This window comes from Martes martes (genome assembly GCF_963455335.1).
Source record: "Martes martes genome assembly, chromosome: 9".
Lineage (NCBI taxonomy): Eukaryota > Metazoa > Chordata > Mammalia > Carnivora > Mustelidae > Martes > Martes martes.
Genome location: NC_137896.1, coordinates 73902497 through 73924454, shown reverse-complemented (window position 1 = coordinate 73924454; position 21958 = coordinate 73902497). Strand labels below are relative to the sequence as shown.

Here is a 21958-nt window from a genome sequence, read left to right as displayed (position 1 = left end):
ATCCAATTGTTACATGATAATTTACTAAAAGGACTTTTTCCACATAATTCCCATTGTTGAAAATCAGTTGTGCTTATATTTTTAGGTCTCATCTCTTTCACTGATCTGTTTTTCTTGATGCTAATACTACACTGTCTTGATTATTGTTGCTTTATAGTAAGTGTTGAAATCAGAGTGTTAGACTTCAAACTCTGTTTTTCTTTATCAAGTTTAATTTGGCTATTCTGAGTCTTTCATATTTCTGTTTAAATTTTTACAATTAGATTGTAAATTTCAATACAAAATTCTGTTCAGGATTAGACACTGAACAATATTGAATATTTGGTCCAATGAACCCATAAACATGGTATATCTACATTTATTTGGGTCTTTAAAAATTTCTTTCAGCAGTGTTTTGTAGTTTTCAGTTTTTTGTTTTTTTTTTTTTAACATTGAAAAATTTAGTATTTTGCTTAAAAATTTTCAGACATCTTACAAATACCCAGGAACTCTTCCTTTGGATGTGTTCTGAAATTGGTGAAGTTAAAAGTGGTATTAGTATATCCCTAAGGTTTTTTTTCCTTCTCCCCTTGACTAATCTGCTTAAAGTAGGGAACATAAGTTTTAATAAAAGTCAAAGTGTGCAATTAAGACATGCTTAAATAGGTATAATTACCAGTGAAATAGGAAAACAGCCAACTTTTATTACTTTTCTAGGTATGTGGATCTTATGCTGAGAAATTCACCAGTATTAGGTGATACTTAATTGTTGTCCAGATAGTTGTCTAGATAGTTGTTGTCTAAATAGTTTTATTTTAAAACTAAACTGCATTTTTAAAAACTGAAAGGCTCAGAAATAAATACAGAGGTATAAGTAAAGGAGGAATATACTCAGTGGAGGTTACAGTTACAGATAATTTTTCCTATTATTTTCATTTTATGTGGAAATTTTTGATGTCAAATATATACAGCCTGTTTTTCATTAGTTTTCCCTCCAAAACCCTTTAAATTCAACAGTTTGAAAGAAAATGCGTGTTTTTAAAAAAATATTTTATTTATTTATTTATGTGTCAGAGAGAGAGAGAGAGAATGCACAAGCAGGCAGAGGCAGAGAGAGAAGCAGGCTCCCTGCTGAGCAAGGAGCCTGATGTGGGACTCGATCCCAGGACCCTGAGATCATGACCTGAGCCCAAGGCAGCGGCTTAACCAACTGAGCCACCTAGGCATCCCCCAAAAATGTTCTTTTACATTTATTTGAACATGAAAAATTTGTTGCCATATACATAATGCATATGAACATACATATTTATAGAGATCATTTGTGAATTGTGTGTAAATGACCTGTCTCATATTTTTGCATGCACAATTTTTGGTATTCTATCCTAGTGGATAGAATACAGAGTATAATCTTGTAGCTTTTATTCAGTGGACTCAAAGTCAAAAAAACCATTCCAACAATTATTTATAATTAGATAACTGACTGATTTTCAGTTCATGTTACCCTGCAGAAGTATTCATACATCATGAGTAATGACACTGTACCTTTGGGTGTTAAACCGTTAATTTTTATAAGTCTGAGTTTTAAATTGGTGTATATAAAAGTAGCCAAAGCCTAGGGGCGCCTGGGTGGCTCAGTGGGTTAAAGCCTCTGCCTTCGGCTCAGGTCATGGTCCCAGGGTCCTGGGATCAAGCCCCGCATCGGGCTCTCTGCTCGGCAGGGAGCCTGCTTCCCCCCTCTCTCTGCCTGCCTCTCTGCCTACTTGTAATCTCTGTCTGGCTTGTGATCTCTGTCTGTGAAATAAATAAAAATAAAATCTTTAAATAAAAAAAAAAAAAGTAGCCAAAGCCTAAAGAATGATGACATAAGAGGTTTCTACCACAGAGCATTTATAGTTTCATAAGGGACACAGGAGCAAAGAGAAGTGATTTTTAATCTGTGTTTAGGTCTTGTATATCTTTTGTCAGCTTTATTTTTATATATTTTATATTTATATTATTAAAATTTTTTATTTCAATTTCCAAAATTGTTTGTTAGTAGTATATAGAAATTCAATTGATTATTATATATTGATCTTGTATTCTGTGACCTCTTTAAACTTGTTTATTAATTCTAATACTTTTATTGTATATTCCTAGAATTTCTACATAGCTAATTACATCATCTGCTAAAAAAGAGTTCCACCTTCTTACTTCCCAATATGGATGTCTATTATTTCTTTTTCTTGCCTTATTTCAGTGGCTAGATCTTCCATTTCAGTGTTGAATAGAAGTGATGAGAGCAGATATCATTGCTTTGTTTTTGATCATTAAGAATGATATGAACTGTAGATTTTTCGTAGATGCCCTTTATGAGGTTGATGAAATTTCCCTCTGTGATTGGTGAGAATTTTATCAGGGATGAATGTTAGATTTGTCAAATACTTTTTCTGCTTTTATTGAGATGAAAATGTGGTTTTGTCCTTTAGCCTGTTAATGTAATTTATTGCCTTCCTGGGGAAAATTCCACAATTTTAAAATTAATTTATTATAATTACATAGCTGTATAACCATTTTTATAACTTAATTTTAGAACATCTTTCATTCCAAAAATAAACCTTATACCCATTAATTCCTCATTCTCTACCCCCTGCTCCCTCTCTAAACCCTAGGTAACCACTAATCTACTTGCTATCTATATAGATTTGCTTATTCTGGACTTTTCATATAAATAGGATTGTGCAATGAAATTTTTTTTTTATCACTGGCTTCCTTCACTTAGCATGATGTTTTTGAGGTTTATTCATGCTATAACATGACTGTTGCATTGTATGGATACATAATGCATTTTGTTCATCCATTTGTCAGTTGATAGTAATTTGGGTTGTTTTTACTTTTTGGCTATTATGAATAATGCAGCTATGGACATTTGTATACAAGTGTTTATGTGGACATATGTTTTTATTTCTCTTGGGTAGATACCTAGGAGTGGAATTGCTGGGTTATATAGTAAGTCTGTGTTAACACTTTGAGGAACTGCTGCTAAACTGTACTATTTTTCATTCCCACCAGCAATATATGAGGATTCCAGTTTCCTCACATCCTTATCAGCTCTTGTTAATGTCTGTCTTTTTGTTGTAGCCTTTCTAATCCATGTAAGAAAGTAATCTCATTGTGGATTGATTTATTTGTTTATTATTTTTAAAAAACTTTAATTCTACTATAGTTAACCTACAGTGTTATATATTAATTTCAGGTGTACAATGTAATAAGTCAAAAATTCTGTATATTACTCCGTGCTCATCAAGCTGAGTGTTCTCTCATTGTGACTTTGATTTATATATCCCTAATGACTAACAGTGTTGAGCATCTTCTCATGTGCCTATTGGCCATTTGTATATCTTTGGAGAAATGTCTATTATTTGTCCATTTTAAAATTATCTTATTTGTGTTTTTATTATTCAGTTGTGAGAGTTCTTTTTATATCCTGGATAAAAATCTTGTATCAGACAGATGATGTGCAAATATTTTCTTCCGATCTGTGCGGTTCTTTTTTTTTCTTCTTTCAGTAAGCTGTACATTCAAGGAGAGGCTCAAACTCACAATCCCAAGATCAAGAGTCACATGTTCTTCTGACTTAGACAGGTTCCCCTCCTTTCACTTTCTTGATGGTGTTTTGTTTTTTTTTTTTTTTTTTTTTTTAAAGTAGGCTCCATGTCCAGCATGGAGCCCAGTGCAGGGCTTGAACTCATGACCATGAGATCAAGACTTGAGCCAAGATCAAGAGTTTGACACTTAACTGACTGAGCCACCCAGGTGCCCCTTGATAGTGGTTTTTGAAGCACACAAGTTTTAATTTTGTTGGAGACTAATTTACCCATCTTTTCTTTTATAGATGTGCTTTTGGTGTTATATCTAAGAAGTCTTTGCCTAACTTAAGATCCTGTATTTCCTTCTAAGAGTTTTGTATGTTTAGGTCTGTTTAGGTATAGTGATCCAAATTGATTCTTTTGCATGTAGATATCTAGTTATCCTGGCACCATTTGTTGAAAAGACTGTTCTTTATCCATTGAATTGTTTTGGCCCCTTTGTCCAAAATCAATTGAGTATAAATGTTTAGAGCTTATTTCTGGACTCTTAATTCTATTATATTTCCCTTGATATCCATCCTATATCAGTATCATACAATTTTGATCACTATAGCTTTGTAGTAAAGTTTGAAATTAGGAGCATAACACCATTTTTCTCTTGATTAGTATTAGCATTGTATGTCTTTTCCCATATTCTTACTTTTGATCTATTTGTGTCTTTGCATTTAAAGTCATTGTCTTCTACATGCATCCTAATGCCTGATGTTGATAGCAACATTACCAACAATAGCCAAACTATGGAAAGAGCCCAAATGTCCATTGGATAAAGAAAATATCTATATCTATCTATATGTTTGTGTGTGTGTGTTTATATATATATATGTATATCTACTGTATGTACAATGGAATATTACTCAGCCATCAAAAAGAGTGAAATCTTGCCATTTGCAATGACGTGGATGGAACTAGAGTGTATTATGTTAAGTGAAATAAGTCAGTCAGAGAAAGACCAATACCACATTATTTCACTCGTGTGGAATTTAAGAAGCAAAGCAGATGAACATAGGAGAAAGGGGTGGGGGGAAGAAGCAAACCATAAGAGACTTTTAACTATTGAGAATAAACTGAGGATAGGCCAGAAAAATGGACTAAATGGGTGATGGGTATTAAGGAGGATGCTTGTTGTGATGAGTACTGGGTGTTATTATATGTAAGTGATTAATCACTAAATTCTATACCTGAAACCAATTTTACCATATATATTAACTAACTAGACTTTAAATAAAAACTTAAAATTAAAAATAAATAAAGTCAGTGTCTTCTAAGAAACAGATACTGGGATTCTGCGGGTTTTTGGGTTTTTTTGGTTGAAGATTTTATTTATTTATTTATTTGACATCCTACTTTTTTATACACTCTGACAATCTTTGCCTTTCAGTTGGAGTGTTTAGATCACTTACATTTAATATGATTGTTGACATGGTTGGGTTTTGTTTGTTCTCTTTTTCTTACCTCTTCTTTGTTACCATTCCCCCCCACTTTTTCTGCCCTCTTTTGGATTAGTTGAATTTTTTCATGATTCCATTTTTCTCCTTTGCTGATTATGAGCTGTAATTCCTTGTTGTCTTATTTTGGTTGTTGCTTTAGGGTTTGTAATTTCTATCTTTAATTTATCACATTCTACCCTCAGGTGATATTCTACCACTTGATGTACTATATAAAAACAATATGCTTCTAAATACTTCATTGCGTATACCATTTCTGGTTTTCATTTCATGTAGATTCATATTTCCATCAGGTATTATTTTCCTTCTGGCTGAAAGACTACCTTTATTATTTTTTATAGTACAGGTCTGCTGGTGGTATATTCCTTCAGCTTTTACAATTTCCATGTGAAGGTTCTGAGGGAGATTATATTCTATATTTCTCTCCTAGCTTCTAGGTGGCTATCAACAATTTTTGGCATTCTTTGGCTTGTAGACACATCACTCCAGTCTCTGCCTCTCTTTTTAAAAAGCATGTAATACTTAGTCATTAAATGTAATGTTTAATCCTAAGCATTAGTTATAAGTTATAAACATGTAATTTTACATGTTTAAGCATGTAATCTAAAATTATAAGGACGTAATTATAGATTGAAATTTTTTAAAGATGTGAAGAGATGAAAATAATATGAAGAAAAAGCAAACTGTTATTGACTTAAAGTGTTCAACTCAAAAACTTTTCTTCTCTCTATAGCTGTTGGAAAGATTAGAGGCAAGCCTTTTCCATTACTCTTATTTTTTGAGGCCATCTTTAGCACAAGTCATGCATATAGACGTCCTATTAATGCAGAACTAACCCTGGAAGGAATCAAATGTGGATTATCTGAAAAACGTTTAGATTTAGTTATCAATTGGGTCACCCAGGAAAGGTAAGCAAAGTAAAGTTTTTAACTTAATTTTGATAGTTGGTTAATAAAGTTGTTTATTCTCAAGATTTCAATAGTTTTTTTATTAGTACATTATTTGAATATTTATCTTAGGTCTCTGTTGCATTAATTGGTCAGAAAAGATTTACTAAGCATTCAAGCAGTGATGAGGCCTAGTCACAATGGGCCCAGATCAGGAGTTGAGTAATGGCAGTTCACAGATGATTCATGACCACTTTATGGTGGATAGAAATTGATTGGTAAGGATAGAAAAGGATTAATCAGTATCATGCTACTTAGAGGGATAAGGCAGGGACCTGGATCCAGATAGATTATAGGTACATGTAAAGAATAAACCTAGAGAAAACTTAGAAGCAGGATGGATGTGGACCAAGGTAACATTTAGAACATACAAACCAGTAAGAATAGACAGGAGATGGCTTCTTGGAATTAGGTTTCAGTACAGATTGGCAGATTTGTACTAGAGCCCCCTTAGGTTAGATTCCCTAGTACTAAAGCCTCGGACACGAATTTGAGTGTACATTGTTGATAGAGGGATGGCTTCTCAAAAAAAAAAAAAAAAACTGTTTAAGGGAGTGAGTGAAGCAGAGTAGAGATGTGTGTGTGTGTGTGTGTGTGTGTGTGTGTGTGTGTGTGTGTATGTTTGCGAAGCTAGGAAAGGATGTGATCTCAGGCAAGTTTTAACCTTGGTCTTATTTATAGAGGCTCTGGAGCATAAACCACACCACAAAGCTGTCACCCTTGAGGCAGAGGGGCCAGCCTTTTGTACCTCTCTGTTAGAGCTATGAGCTGCCTGGATGAGGCATGGTGGCTCACACTAGCGAAGGGCAATTTGCTATAGAAAGGAGGGACCTGTAAGCCACTGGCAGCCAATACCCAGAGCAGCTGGGGAAGGAGGAACCAGGCAGGACATTAAAACAGCATCTATTACAGTCAGTCAGTCATGTATCTTCTTCTCACCTTAATTTCACTCCATCTAGGCACAACTTCTCCAGGACTTTGTGGGTATAATTCTGGGGGAATCTTAGAACAGGGAGGTTAGTGAGATATACTATAGCTCCTGTCATGATAATGGATCCTAGGGTTGTAATTTGTTTTTTACAACTTTATTGATACATAATTTATATACAATATTTGATACATATTTCAAATGTACAATTTGATGAGTTTTTGTAAAATGGCATTGTAGAGATATAATTGACATATGATAAACTGCACATATTTGTAGTATACAGTTTGACAAGTTTTGACATATGTATACACCCATGAAATCATTACCACAGCTGAGATAATCAATCTCATTCCACCCCCATTCTGTCTCCAAGTAACCACTGATCTACTTTCTGTCAGAATAGATGAGGTTTCATTTTTCTAGAATTTTATAAAAATGGAATTATATATTATGTATTATTTTTTCTTCTTGGTCTGGCTCTTTCACTTATAGTTATTTTGGGATTCATTCATATTAATTATTACTTATCTTTCTCCTATATCCATTTTATATTCTTCTCACTCTTACACTTCTGTTGGTCTTGATGGCTTGTCTGATAGGATGACTGTGGTTGCCATGCCTTTATCAAACTATGATTGTTGATACCCACTAACAGTTTTCATTTGGCGTGGGACTACGCAGAGATATCCCAGTAGATTATCTGCCACCTGTAACAAGCTACTATATACTATTAAAAAAATTAGTCTTCTATTTTTCTGGGTCCTGCTAAAGTTGGAGTGTCTACCCAGGGAACACCAATGACTGGAACTAGAGAACTGCTCATCATGAACTGGATTCTGACAGGCTCATCAAGTCATGAGGTCAGGTGGGCTCAGAGAATCCAACTAAAATTGGGTACAGTCAAGATCATGCTCAAGCAGATCCAGAGTATATAGGTTAACTTCAGAAGTAGATGGCCCAGAACCCATGTCACCTACCACCAACTGGCTGACAGTACTTCCACAGCTCACACCTATGGCCTCATGCAGGGGTGGGGTGACCCAAGACCAGCAGACAAGGAAGAAAAAACCCAAACTTGGTTCATGGATGGTTCAGGTTGTGTCTAGGTGATGCCAGCTTTTCCCTCCATCCTTTGAAGGTGGAGTAACATTCTTCAGAAAGAAATGCACTCTTTAAAATAGTGAAGATTATATGGTGTATCCCCAGTAGGTAGAATACTTGGGTTCGGGAGATAAAAGAGTGGCTTTGCACAGCTATCAGCACCCACTTGGAGAGTGTATTAATTAGTGTATTAATTAATCTTTTCCAGAGAAACAGAATCAATAGAATATTTATATTTATAAATGTATATATTTCCATATATAAAATTATATATACATACGAAGAAATGGGCTTGTGCAATTATGGAGGCTGGTAAATCCCAAGATCTGCAGTCAGCAAGCTAGAGACCCAAGAGAGGCCTTAACACTTACCAATGGTGTAAGTTTCAGGCTGCTCAAGACTCAAGGAAAGCCAACGTTTCTGTTTGTTTTTTTTTGTTTGTTTTGTTTTGTTTTAATTTAACACAGAGAGATCACAAGTAGGCAGAGAGGCAGGCAGAGAGAGGGGGGAAGCAGGCTCCCCGCTGAGCAGAGAGCCCGATGTGGGGCTCGATCCCAGGACCCTGAGATCGTGACCTGAGCCGAAGGCAGAGGCTTAACCCACTGAGCCACCCAGGTGCCCCCAACGTTTCTATTTTAGTCCAAAGGTTGGAAAAGACTGATGTCTCAGCTAAGTAGTCAAGCAGGAAGAGTTCCCTCTTATTTGAAAGAGGGTCAGCCTTTTTGTACCATTCAGGCCTTCAACTGATTGGATGAGAGCCATCCACATTCACAACAATCTACTTTATTCAGTCTACTGATCACTCTCTTTCAAATACATCCTCACTGACTCACAGAATAATATTTGACTAAATATCTGGGCACTCTAGGAGCCAGTCAAGGTGACACACAAAATTAACCATCACAGGGAGTTTGTGTTTCCTATTCCTGCAGCTTGAGGTTCTGTGAGTCATGATCGACTTTGATTATCATGAAAAGGGAAGATTGTTGTTACATAACAGGGAAGAGAGGAAGACATTTGGCACTCAGGTTCCCACTTCCCTGAAAGAGAGCATGATAATTGGATCCGAGTGCTTGTCATTCACTGAGAGACAAATCGAGAAGTAGCGTAAGGGAAGAAGTGAGAAGGGATGGGGAAGGGCAAACTGCCGAGCAAGGATGTGAACTCAGGTAAAGTCTAGTAATAGATAGCATTACAGGGAGAGCACTGCAGAGCATAAACCATACCAGAGTTGTTTCTTCCTGAATTACGGGACTGGCCTTTCCTATGCTTTCTTAGTCAGTCATCTGTTCTTAACTACTGGGGGTTATAATTTTCTGGATGGGTTAGCTCCAGTCAGCTGAGGGCAATTCTTTGGGGAAGTAGAGAGCTGTGAGCTGTTAGCAGTCAGCTGGGGGCACTGGTCCAGCAGAGAGGACTAAGAGTGTGTGCCTGCTTATGAAGATCAAGCTGTTGTTGTTGGGTCTGTGTGGACATAGGTTGGGCTGTGAGTGCTGGAATGCAGAATGAGGAAAGGCCTCCCTGTCATCTGTCTAGTAGCCATGGCCTGCTTATTTTGCAGTGTAAGGGCTATGCTTCCTTGGCTCTGGATGCATAGGGACATAGGATACATCTTATAGAGTAGTTACAGTTCTCATCTATCATAAGGAGGATGGATGGACTAATGTAAACACTCCCTAAATAATAGATTCATGATTTAGAAATGTCCCAGACATAAAAATGGCAAGTAAGTATACTACTGCCTCCTTGTGCCCATTCCAAATTCACCATTTCCCCTTGCATGACGCTGGATAATCCCAGACCTTACTGGATTGGTGGCACTGTTGTTTACCAGTGCAGAGGATCTTTTCCCCACACCTCTTAAACAGCTTCATTTCCTATTCACATAATAGTTAATTCTGCTTTAGGAAACTTCTCCATACATACACCCTACTTCCCTGCTTTGCCTCTTTCTTTTTCCACCTGGTCATATCTTCCACACCCTCCACAAAATGTACTTATCAGGGAGCCCTGTTGATGGCTCAGACGTGAGAATACCATTAGAAAGTGCATGCTCATTATCATCTGTGATCAGTGCAGAGACACTTCAGACAAGATTGATTTCCCTACATATACTGATGGTTCTTGACTGATTATTCCTGTAGTGGTAAGAATTCAAACTTTTTAAAAAAATTTTTTTTTAAAAGATTTTATTTATTTATTGGACAGAGATCACAAGTAGGCAGAGAGGCAGGCAGAGACAGAGGAGGAAGCAGGCTCCCTGCTGAGCAGAGAGCCCGATGCGGGGCTCGATCCCAGGACCCTGGGATCATGACCTGAGCCGAAGGCAGAGGCTTTAACCCACTGAGCCACCCAGGCGCCCCAAGAATTCAAATTTTTATGCAATTCACTCAGTGCATAAATTTGGAAAATACCACCACTTTTAAGGATCCTGAGATGATCTAACAGGATACTAAAGGTAATTCACTTTCTTTATTCTTAACCTCTGTTCTCTGGTCTCTGACTCTGATGACCTGGCCTCCACCATATGGCGACCTTAAAAAGTTCTGTGGTTCTTTCTTTGAAGCACTGCACAGAGCCAGGCTTGGCTTTCTTAGTCTTTCTTACCTGAGGAAAGTCCAATCACTTGACACATAACCCAAACTTAAGAAATGACGCTTTACTGGCATTAGGTCTCTAAATTGCAGACACTGCTCCTAGAAGAGGAAAAATACCCTCTGACAGGTTAATTACAAACTGAACCCTACAAAATAACAGTAAATAAATACCATGCATAGATTTAGTGATTATATGTTACCTTTATTTTGGCTTAAAAATCTACAATCTGGTTTATAGTCAAATATGCCTTAGTTTACTAGTGGAGTTAAACATATTTTCTTTTATTTATTAGTCATTTGTATTCTCCAGAATCAGGCTGGAGATCCACTTTCAGAAGTCCCTAAAACAGTCTACTTGAAATTGGAAGTAGGGGTGGGAGAACCAAGAAGGGGGCTTTGGAGAAACAGAAAGAAGGTATGATGATGAGGTGATTGTGGGGGAAATGTGGGCAGAGGTTCCTAGGCTCATTTCCCAGACAGGTTCAGGGTGCTTGATTACGTCCCTTTCCCCCAGGGCTAGAATCCCTGTTTGTCTTTCACCTTTTTCCCTTCAGGGTCGATTCCATTCTTTGGGGCTTGACCCATTTTCTCCCTTTCAGTAATTTTTCTTTTTAATCATATTCTTCTTTCCTCATCTTCCTTTTGGAAAGTGACAAATGGAGACACAGCAACCTCGGTCCTCAGCTCTGGCCTTCTTTCAGGTGGAACAACATAATGGTGGTGACGTCTTAAAATAAAACTATAGGGGCTCCTGGGTGGCTTAGTGGGTTAAAGCCTCTGCCTTCGGCTCAGATCATGATCCTAGGGTCCTGAGATCAAGCCCCTCGTGGGGCTCTCTGCTCAGAGGGGAGCCTGCTTCCTCCCTCTCTCTTTGCCTACTTGTGATCGCTGTCAAATAAAGCTTTCATTTAAATAAATAAATAGATAGCTAAAACTATAAATTTAGAGAAGAAATAACTAAAATACTGATACTATCAACTTGCTCTGGGAATACAGTCACTAAAAAGACTGAAATAATTACTTGCTCAGCTTTAGGAAACATCGTGGCTGTAGCTACTAAAACCTATATTTTGGTACTAAAACCTATATTTTGGTACTAAAATGTAGAAGTCAGGTAATTGCTTAGTAAATAATTGATTTATACTCAGAAGCTGCCTTTTGATTTTAGACCCACCTCTCTCTGGCCACCCTGATAAACACGGAAGGCTTTATTTCCTGAATTTTCAGTAAACAGGCATTTTGCAGGGGTTTCAGAATTTCATTTTAATGTTATTAGCATTTTGTTACATGTATACAGGCACCAATTTTATGTGATTGCTGTTATTCTAACTAGGGGCGCCTGGGTGGCTCAGTGGGTTAAACCCTCTGCCTTCGGCTCAGGTCATGATCCCAGTGTCCTGGGATCGAGTCCCACGTCGGGCTCTCTGCTCTGTGGAGAGCCTGCTTTCTCCTCTCTCTCTCTTCCTGCCTCTCTGCCTACTTGTGATTTCTGTCTGTCAAATAAATAAATAAAATCATATATATATATATATATATATATATATATATAACTAAAATAAAATCTCTATACAACTGGTGATTAGAAATAATATCTTTAATCATACCCAAATGTGTTTTGGCCTTTGCTGATCATTTCTAGGTGCAATGTGCTAGTGCAGATGGTTCACTTCAACTTTGTTTGAAGATGGCGCATTAAAAGGTGATGACAAGTAAAAAATTTAAAAATTTTAAAAATGTGATGACAGCTGAAACCTAGTCAAGTGAACCATCTGAAAAGAACTACTTCTTCAGTCTCTCCTAGTAGGACATCTTATATCCTTTTATTCCCCCTGTTGTTCTTTAACAATTTAAATAACCCTAGTGTCACACATTTCTTACAAACATTGCAGGATCTGTCACTAATTTTGAGCTAAAATTTGTTGTCACTATTATTAACTAACATTTAATGAGTTCTTACATTCCACAGGGTTTAGAATCTAGGTAACATCTGAAAACATTGAGATCCTCAATTATAAGAGAATTTTTCTTTACCTTGTCATTTTAATTCCTGCCAGTCTTCTAGGGAGAGTTTTCACTGTGTTTGTAGATTTTTTAAAAATTTGAGCTCGGTTTCGCTAACATGTCTTCCCCCAAAAGAATACATGCTGATTGTTTTTGTTCTGGTTGTTGTTAAATCTTAGGTATGTTTAATTTCTTCTATATCAATTGCCTATTAACTTGGAATACTTACAGACCCTGGACAATCCAGTTCTACTGTATTGTGTTCAGATATTTTCATCCACTCATGAAGAACTCTCTAAAGTATTACCTATTGATCTGCTTGCTCTAGGCTCACATTTTCTGAAGAGTTGGGGGATGTGATTTGTGATTATGGGGAACAGGATACTTATAACAAGGCCAAGTGCCTGGCTTTAGCTCAGATGATCTACAGTGAATGTGGCCTGCACAAGAAAGCTCTTCTTTGCATATGTAAACAGGGCCAGATTCCTGGGGCCATGGAATACATACAGCAATTCAAGGACTTTACTTACGGTGCGTGCAAATCTACTTAATTGTATGCATTTGAATTCTAGACTTTAATTGTAAGATCACCTGTGGTAGTAGGCAATATTTTGGATTTACATTTTAAAGTCTGTTTCACATATACTGATGAGTAGATTTGTCTGTTTGTTGTTAGCAAAACCTATCTAACTTTTATTGAGTACCTACATTGTGCCAGACTCCGGGTGAGGTGTTCTCACATCCTTCCAGCCAATCCCTACAACAGTCCCATCAGGTAGGCACTGCTAGCCCCACCATGTAAGTGGAGATACTGAACCCCAGAGAAGGAAATGAGCCACGGTTTGCACAGAAGCAACGGTGAACCAAGAGAGTGAAGTTTGTCTGTGGTACCGATGGCGGGTCCTGGTTAGCTGTGGCCAGCCCCCTCAGAGTGATCTTTGCCTTCAGGTCAGTTATGGCTGAGGAGATGTTTTCCTCGAGTGTCTGGCAAAGGCACCAGGGACTGAGCCTGGGGCTGTCCTGTGAGAGAGCCTAGCAGCCTTGGAGAAGGTGGATGTCAGGGTGTTACTGCTTCTCTCCCTCTGAAGTACACAGTTTATTTTGCAGATATTTTAGACCATGCTACTTAAAGGATTTTTTTTTTTAGTGGCTGAACTTACTTGTTACATAAATGTTCTGGACTATGATATAAGCATTAGAAATGAAGACTTAGTAAAATAATGTTCATTTCAAAATTCTGAAACACCTGGGTTGTAATTGGGAAAGAGCTGAGAGCATTGTCAACCTTAAGGTAACCTTAGTTGAATGAGCTGATCTTTTATTTCGAGTTTAGTTCATCAGAAATCTAAATGTACAGGCATCCTGACATCTCCCACATCCCAGACCTGTGTCTCAACTCTGATTTGCAGGCTTTGTACCCCAATTCTAAGAAGTTGCAAATGGAATAAAACAGCACTTTTAGGTCATATTTTTCCAGGAAAGAAGAACAGTGATGGCTGTTTAATCTGGTCATTTTCAAACAATAAATTGAATTTATTGTTATAGAGTCTAGTTTTTAAAGTTATGAATTTCTTTATTTGTTACATAACAGCACACTTGATACTATAATTTGGCTTTTTACATGCATGACCTTACTTAAATCCTTATGTTAACTATAAAGTAGGTTTTGGGGATGCCTGGGTGGCTCAGTTGGTTAAGTGGCTGCCTTCAGCTCAGGTCATGATCCCAGGGTCCTGGGATTGAGTCCTGCATCAAGCTCATTGCTCAGAGGGGAGCCTGCTTCTCTCTCTGCCTCTACCTGCCACTCTGCCTGCTTTTGCTATTTCTCTCTCTCTGACAAATAAAGAAATAAAATCTTAAAAAAAAAGACTTAAAAAAAAAAGTAGGTTTTGTTATTATCCCTATTTTATAGATTAAAAAAAACTCTGTTTCCTCGGAGAGGCTAAGGCTCAAAGAAGTAAGTAATTTGCCTACACACACACAACAACAGAACAGAATCTGGTATAGTACTCAATATTTGTTGAATGAATTATATATTTTATTTTTATTATCTAAGTACACAGATTCAATTTCTGTTTTAAGTATTATTTTTCCATATATGATAGGTTATTTTAGTCAGTTTAGACATAGGAAGAATATAGGTTTAATTACTCTTAGAATTTTTATTGACTGAAATGTTAAGTTTCTGTTTTGCTTGCAAAATTTGCCTTGCATAAGTGAATAGAAACATGACTGACTCATTATTATATTGTTCTGTTCTTCTAGTAGTGCATTACAATCTAAAATAATTAAATATATATTGTAATAATTTATAAAGTAATAACACTTTTATGTAGTTAGAACCTTGATGTTTATCCTCAGAATTTCTTTAGCATGTCAAAAGATGAAAATAGTAACTTGAGAAAAAAATAACTTTCAAACAAACAATGTTTGAAAATTACTTTCCTTATTTTACTTTTTAATGAGAAACAACCACAGCTTTCCATGGTATCATATTGGGAGACAGATTCAATTTGTTAATACTTTCTGGCTCCAGAAAAAAATGTTATCTCTTAGATCTAGACTATCAGTCAAACATTTACAAATTAAAAAACCCAAGCCAAACAAAAACAGAAAAATTCTAAGAAATTTGTTCCAAAAGCATAAGTGTGACTAAAAGAGCATCTGTTTTAAAAGTTATTTCTCCCTCCCCCTAATAATTTTTAGAATAAAGCCTGAAATGATTTGTTTGTTCACCTTTCCATTATCATTAAACAAGTGAATATATCTGGAAATTGGAAATACTATTTTAAATGTGAGGTTCTCAAACTTTGTGGTCTCAGTTCTCTTTTACACTTCTAAAAAGCACTGAACATCCCAAAGAGCTTTTACTTACATGTGTTATGTCTACTGATATTTATCCTGTTAGACATTAAAGCAGAAGATTTAAAAATATTTCTTTATGCATTTAAAATAACAATAAGCCCATGATGTATTATCATAATAAAATATTTTTTATGAACAATAACTTCCCAAACCAAAGAATTTCATAAAAGGAGTTGCATTTTCCACATTTTGTAAATCTCTGTAATGTCTGGTTTAATAGAAGATAGCTGGCTTCCCATATCCACTTCTATATTCAATCTTTTGTAATATCACATGTCATGTAGTCTCATGTATATTTGTGAGAGAATGAGAATGAAAAAAACAAATAACAACTTAGTGTTTTTATGAAAGTAGTTTTGACTTTGTAGACCCTAGACCATATTTTGAGAACCACTGCTCTAGATATTTGTGAGTTAAACAGGTATCATACTTTGTATGCCTTTATAATCTTATTAAAACAGAACATCCATGGGGCACCTGGGTGGCTCAGTGGGTTAAAGCCTCTGCCTTCAGCTTGGGTCATGATCCCAGGGTTCTGGGATTGAGCCCCACGTCAGGCTCTCCACTCAGTGGGGAGCCTGCTTGCCTTCCTCTCTCTCTCTGCCTGCTTCTCTGCCCACTTGTGATCTCTGTCAAATAAATAAATAAAATCTTTAAAAAACAAAACAAAACAAAAAAACCCAGAACATCCATGAGATAAAAAAATGATTAATAATATGTCAAACCAAGGAATGATGAAATGGATTCCAAAATGTGGTAAGCAGAGGGGAAAGGTCATGAGATTTGAATTTGTATTCCTTCTAATTAGTCAGAGACCATACCCTGCACATATTTGAATAAATATTGGTTAATTAATGAATTCAGGGAGAAAGGGATTTGAACACCTGATTGAATGAAGCAGAGTGAGATGTGTGAGTTATGAAATGTTGGAGGCAGAGGGGTGCTATTATATAGCTTCACCTTAGTGGACGCCAGTTTGAGTGACCCAAATCATAAACTTCTACCTCTTCTCTAGGGAAATTAAAAAAAAATTTTTGACTTTATTGATACAGAATTATATTCTGTTATTCCTTGTTTCTTCTTTTACCATTTCTCTCTGTATTTCTCTGTATTTTGTGTGTGTGTGTGTGTGTGTGCATGCATATGTACGTATACATACATGCATACAGTGCACACACATACATATATTTATTATTTTGGAAGAGCATTACTATAGATTGGAAGGTCGTAGACTCTGGGAGGTCAGATGAACTGTTCTACTTTATATCATGTGTATAATTTTGGGAAAATTAACTTTTCTAAACCTGTTTCTTCCCTTTCAATGTGAGAATAATATCTCACTTATATTGAATATTAAATGCAGTGATTTAATAGACTTAAGTTCCCAGTACAGAAATTTGTGTTAAATAAACACGAAATTATCTTATATTGCCTGTCAGAGTGCAAATTATGTTTATGGGAGTTCTTGAAAGGCTCTCAGAAATTGTTCTGAAAACTACCTCTGTTGTGATCCAAGAAGAATATTTTTACTTGAAAAACTTTAGTAAATTAACACAAAGTTTACAAATTTAAGAATGTAAATCATGATTGCAGTACTAGATGAACTCAATAGTTAGCTAGTGTATTAAACCATATGAATTTGGAGTCAAAAATGGTGAAATACAGGCAACTTCATATGGCTCAGCCTCTAGCTACTTGAACTGGCTGATACTTTCCTAAAGTCTTCATTTTTCAGTTTCTAAATACTTGATTTTTTTTTAAAGATTTTATTTATTTATTTGACAGACAGAGATCACAAGTAGGCAGAGAGGCAGGCAGAGAGAGAGGAGAAAGCAGGCTCTCCATGGAGCAGAGAGCCCGATGCGGGGCTCGATCCCAGGACCCTGGGATCATGATCTGAGCCGAAGGCAGAGGCTTTAACCCACTGAGCCACCCAGGTGCCCTTAAATACTTGATATTTTTAGGAAAAAAATTACTGAGACCCTTTTTTTGTGCAAGGCAGGGGAAGAAACAAATTATACTGACTAGGAACTGGTCCAAATATGAGCATCAGGATATAGACAAACATAAGGTAGTGTTAGATGGAACCTTAGAAATTGGAGATACCAATTCTAGCACTTTTAAGGTGGATAAACTGAGATCCAAAAAAATAAGCAATTGGCGGAACTGTGATTAGAACTCAGTTTCCTGATTCTCAATCTAATCCTTTCTATTCTACCTTGTGGTAGAATAGAATTACCCTTTGATAACTTGTTTTTCTGGTAGTCTGTGTTATAAGAAGTTTTCTTTCATATTTTTGCTATGCTGAGCATGATTTTTTTTTTTAATTGGAGAGAGTACAGTTGAGTTCATTGAGGGTTTTGGAAGGATTGGAAAAAGAAGTGTTGTTTGGCAGGTACAGACATTAGCTGGTTCCAGTTCGTAGTTGATGTATCATACTAGGATGTTGAGAAATAGTTTTTATTTTTTTTTTATTTTTTACTTTCAGATGACCTGATGCAGTTAATAAAGTTATGTCCTCACATCGAATTAATTCAGTGTCTGACTAGAGAATGGAATGGGAAACCACCATCTTTATCTTTTGGCCTTGCTATACTTCATCTGTTTTCTGTAGATATGAAAAAAGTTGGCATTAAGCTACTTCAAGAAATAAGTAAAGGTGGGAAAAGTAAGTATAGTAAAATGTTATCATAGAAGAGAAAGTAGTGGGTTATTTAGGGAAAGGTTCAAGATCATTATGTCTGAGTTAACTCATTTTTCCTAAGAGTTCCTTCTCGGCAGGAATTGACTTTAGGAGTTTATAAATGTAAAGATTACCATGTTAATATAGTCTGTTGACAGTAGTATGTATTTCTTGAGGTAATTACAAAGAAGAGAGAATCTTTGTGAAGCTTTAGGGGAACATCTTAATAATTATACTGGCTAACACTACTCTAAAAACTGTATATATATTAACAAATGTGTATATTTAGTAATTTTGTATGATTCAAAATGTTATTTAGACATAAACACTATATATTTTTATTCTTAAACCAAATACATATGTAAATGTCATTTCCATATTATGTTTACTCTGAATGTAACTCTGGAGTGGGATCAAGAATAACTAATTACGTCTTACTTTTTTCTTTGCTTTCTCTAATTTAATATAAGAACTTGAGCAGATAGCTGGATTTTGAATTGTTATATAGGGTTAAAGAATGAGTAGCAAATTACATGAAAATGTATTTGGGAAGATAATTTTGAAATTTTCATTGCAGATATGAAATAAAATATTTTATTTGACAGAAAAATAATAATCATGGTAGAAATAAAATAATAATGCTGACAATATTTTAAAAAGAGATCCTCTTTCATTAGGTCTCATAAGTAAGGCAGGTAATAGATAAGAAATGAGTTCCCTAAATAAATATATTCCAAAGAGGGTCACCATAACTGATTTTCAAAAGTAAGTAATACCATTAGTTTTCTTTAATAAACAAAATCATTCTTTTATTTCCTTTAGAAAAATATTTGTTATAGAAGCCCCATCATTAAGAGGTCTCTCTCTATCCAGAGATAGGAGGAAGGGTTTGCCAAAGAGGTTTTCAAGCCCTTGGGTCAGCACTACTAGGGAATTTTATAAAAAGAATTTGAAGGATCTTGAAAACTAGACCTGTAGGCCCCAGTTATATTATAGTGTCTAGCGGTACCTTAGAGTCTCGGAATAAAGCTGAGCCCTCATTCTTCGTTTTTTCAAACCCCTTCCTTGTAGTCTTAAACCAAGAAGGAGATGAATAGAAGTGTAGGAATGTAAGAGATAGTAGAGGGTTGAAGTGAGGCATGAAAAGGTTAATGAAAAAGATGAAGAACCTAACACTTGATTACTTAAACTGTGAACTGAAACACTCCACTTTAAACTTAAAGGGATCAACTTTAATAGTTACTTTAATAGTTGAAATGATATCCCTTTCTATTTTTGAAGAATTCCTAAGTGTGGGTTTTCAAATAAGAATAAGTGCCATAGGGACGCCTGGGTGGCTCAGTTGGTTAAGCTGCTGCCTTCAGCTCGGGTCATGATCCCATGGTCCTGGGATCGAGTCTCGCATCGGTCTCCTTGCTCGGCAGGGAGCCTGCTTCTCTCACTGCCTCTGCCTGCCTCTCTGCCTACTTGTGTGTACTCTCTCTCTCTGACAAATAAATAAATAAAATCTTAAAAAAAAAAAAGAATAAGTGCCATACTATAATATTATAATCTTTTTCCCTCAGGTATAGTCGAACATCTTATGATAAATGATCCATTTTTCTCATTAGAAAACTGGCAAGAAATAGCAAATATATGTTTACAGAATGGCTTTGACCAATTATCTCAAGACATCATGTCCATTCTTCGCTCTCAGACCGGAGTAACTGAAATTTCTGAAGAGGATGATACAGTCAACTTAATGGAACATGTTTTTTGGTAGTTCTGTGTCTTAACCAGCTGAGGGAGCTTATATAACATTTTATGTGTATTGGTTGGGCAAACTAATTTTGGCATACCTAAACTTAAAAATAAATCTAAAGTATGAAGCTCTCACAAATAAATCATGCTGTTTTTGTTGTGATGATTTGTCCTTGAAACATTTATATTGTTGCTTTCTTTTTTCTATATGGTCATTTCTGATACTGAATCTTGATAAAATCCAAGAGTATAACTTTGCATAAAACTCAGTTTAGGCACTTCTATCTAAGGGCATAAGCTAATGTCTAGATATAGTTCTTTCTGGAGATCTAATTTTACAGCAAGAACTGAGGAAGGTGTGAATAATATCCTGTCCAACTAATTTTCCAGATAATGAATGCTTTGAGACTGATTTTTAACAAGAAAGGCAAGATATAATTTCAAGGTTGGACTCACTGGTGAAAACCTACAGTATAGTAATTTTATACTACTGATTTAAAGATGTACCCCTTGCTTTGGTATATGTAAATGGCAAATGTTAGGCTTCTACTCTACAAGTTGGGAGTCTTAGCATATTCTTACCTAGAAAGACGAGCCAAATTTTACGTGAAGCCAATTTTGCATTTTATCATTTCTGGGATACCTATAGATATGGAAAATATGTTATGAGAGGTGGTTTTGGATGATTTCAAGTGTCTGAATAATTCTGTGTCATGGACAGGTAGGATATTCAAAATATTTAGTGATCAGTATGTCATGGGCATCCCCAGTTGAACAGAACAGAGACCCAACTAATCATAACAGCTTTCAGCCCTTATGCCATAGCAGCTGAATGTCAGCCTTGATCATGGAACATGGTAAGAATGAGCTGCTTTTAGATGGAGTCAGAATGAAAAGTCAAATTTTCCCCTACTAAATTTAAATTTAGAGTCTATTTTGTACTCAATAGCAGACAGAATATGAACTTGGAATCAGACAGCCTTGTATTCAAATTCTGGTCTTACCTCTTCCTCTTTGTAAAATACGGGTAGTAATATCTCCTCTAAATGTTTGTCATGAGGATTAGCAATATGTGTCTGTAATATAACTATATAACATAATGGAGAAATTCGTTGAAGATAAATTACTTAAGTAAGTAATAGGTCCCAGAAACACATATCCCTCTACTTGGCTTATACTTACTAAATCCCACATTTCTATCCATTTGTATTTGTGTAATCATCCTTCTTTGGAGTATTTGATATGTTGACATATCTTACTGCATATGTTGAACTATCTGTCCACGCTTATATTAGGGTTGCTTGGCTTATCTTTTAAATCTTGAAGAGTACTGGCTGAGTTTTCTGTTTTTCCACATATTGCTAAACACAGACTGAGTAATGCATAATTACAATTTTCTAAAACACAATATTTTTTAAAGTAATACATGTACACATTTTAAAAAAACAAAGTATTACTAAGAGGTTTATAATAACTCATAATATTTTGATTTCTGGCCTTAACATTAGCTGTGATCTTTGAAAAAAGATAAAGGATAGAAAAAAAGAAGGGATAGAGAAAAGATAGGACAGCAGCCTTGATATTTTTTCTTTTTTAAAACTTTTAAGATTTTAGGGGCACCTGGGTGGTTCAGTGGGTTGAGCCTCTGCCTTTGGCTCAGGTCATGATCTTAGGGTCCTGGGATGGAGCCCCATATCGGGTTCTCTGCTCAGCAGGGAGCCTGCTTCCCTCTCTCTCTGCCTGCTGCTCTGCCCACTTGTGATCTCTGTCAAATAAATAAAATCTTTAAAAAAACCTTTTAAGATTTTTATTTATTTTTAGCAGCATTGATTTTTAATGTCAACAGCTTAACACATTTTTTTTCTTTGAGACTTGTATGATCAATAGAAAGCTATTATGTGTCCATTGGCAGAACTTAGGAAAATAACATATCCTTGAAAGTCAGGAGGATGAAGTAGGAACATAAATGTGGAAAAAGCTTGAAAAAGCAGCTGTTGTTGTTACTGTTAATTTTGCTTTGGTTTTAAAATGTTTTTCCTCCCC

The 21958-nt window shown here is 35.9% G+C and overlaps 1 protein-coding gene across 2 annotated transcripts in view; it reads left to right on the top strand.

Moving 5' to 3' along the window:
• The window catches only part of CLHC1 (clathrin heavy chain linker domain containing 1), a gene marked incomplete at both ends in the record, with an annotated part of 32941 nt that extends 13004 nt beyond the window's left edge, over nucleotides 1-19937 (top strand). For both annotated transcript variants that reach the window (XM_080814889.1, XM_080814888.1), the window contains 4 exons: nucleotides 5784-5958; nucleotides 12956-13158; nucleotides 17981-18160; nucleotides 19741-19937. In XM_080814889.1, the coding sequence (XP_080671015.1) occupies nucleotides 5784-5958; nucleotides 12956-13158; nucleotides 17981-18160; nucleotides 19741-19937 (755 nt within the window). The remainder of the gene's footprint in view (nucleotides 1-5783; nucleotides 5959-12955; nucleotides 13159-17980; nucleotides 18161-19740) is intronic.
• Between the last annotated feature and the right edge of the window lie 2021 nt (nucleotides 19938-21958).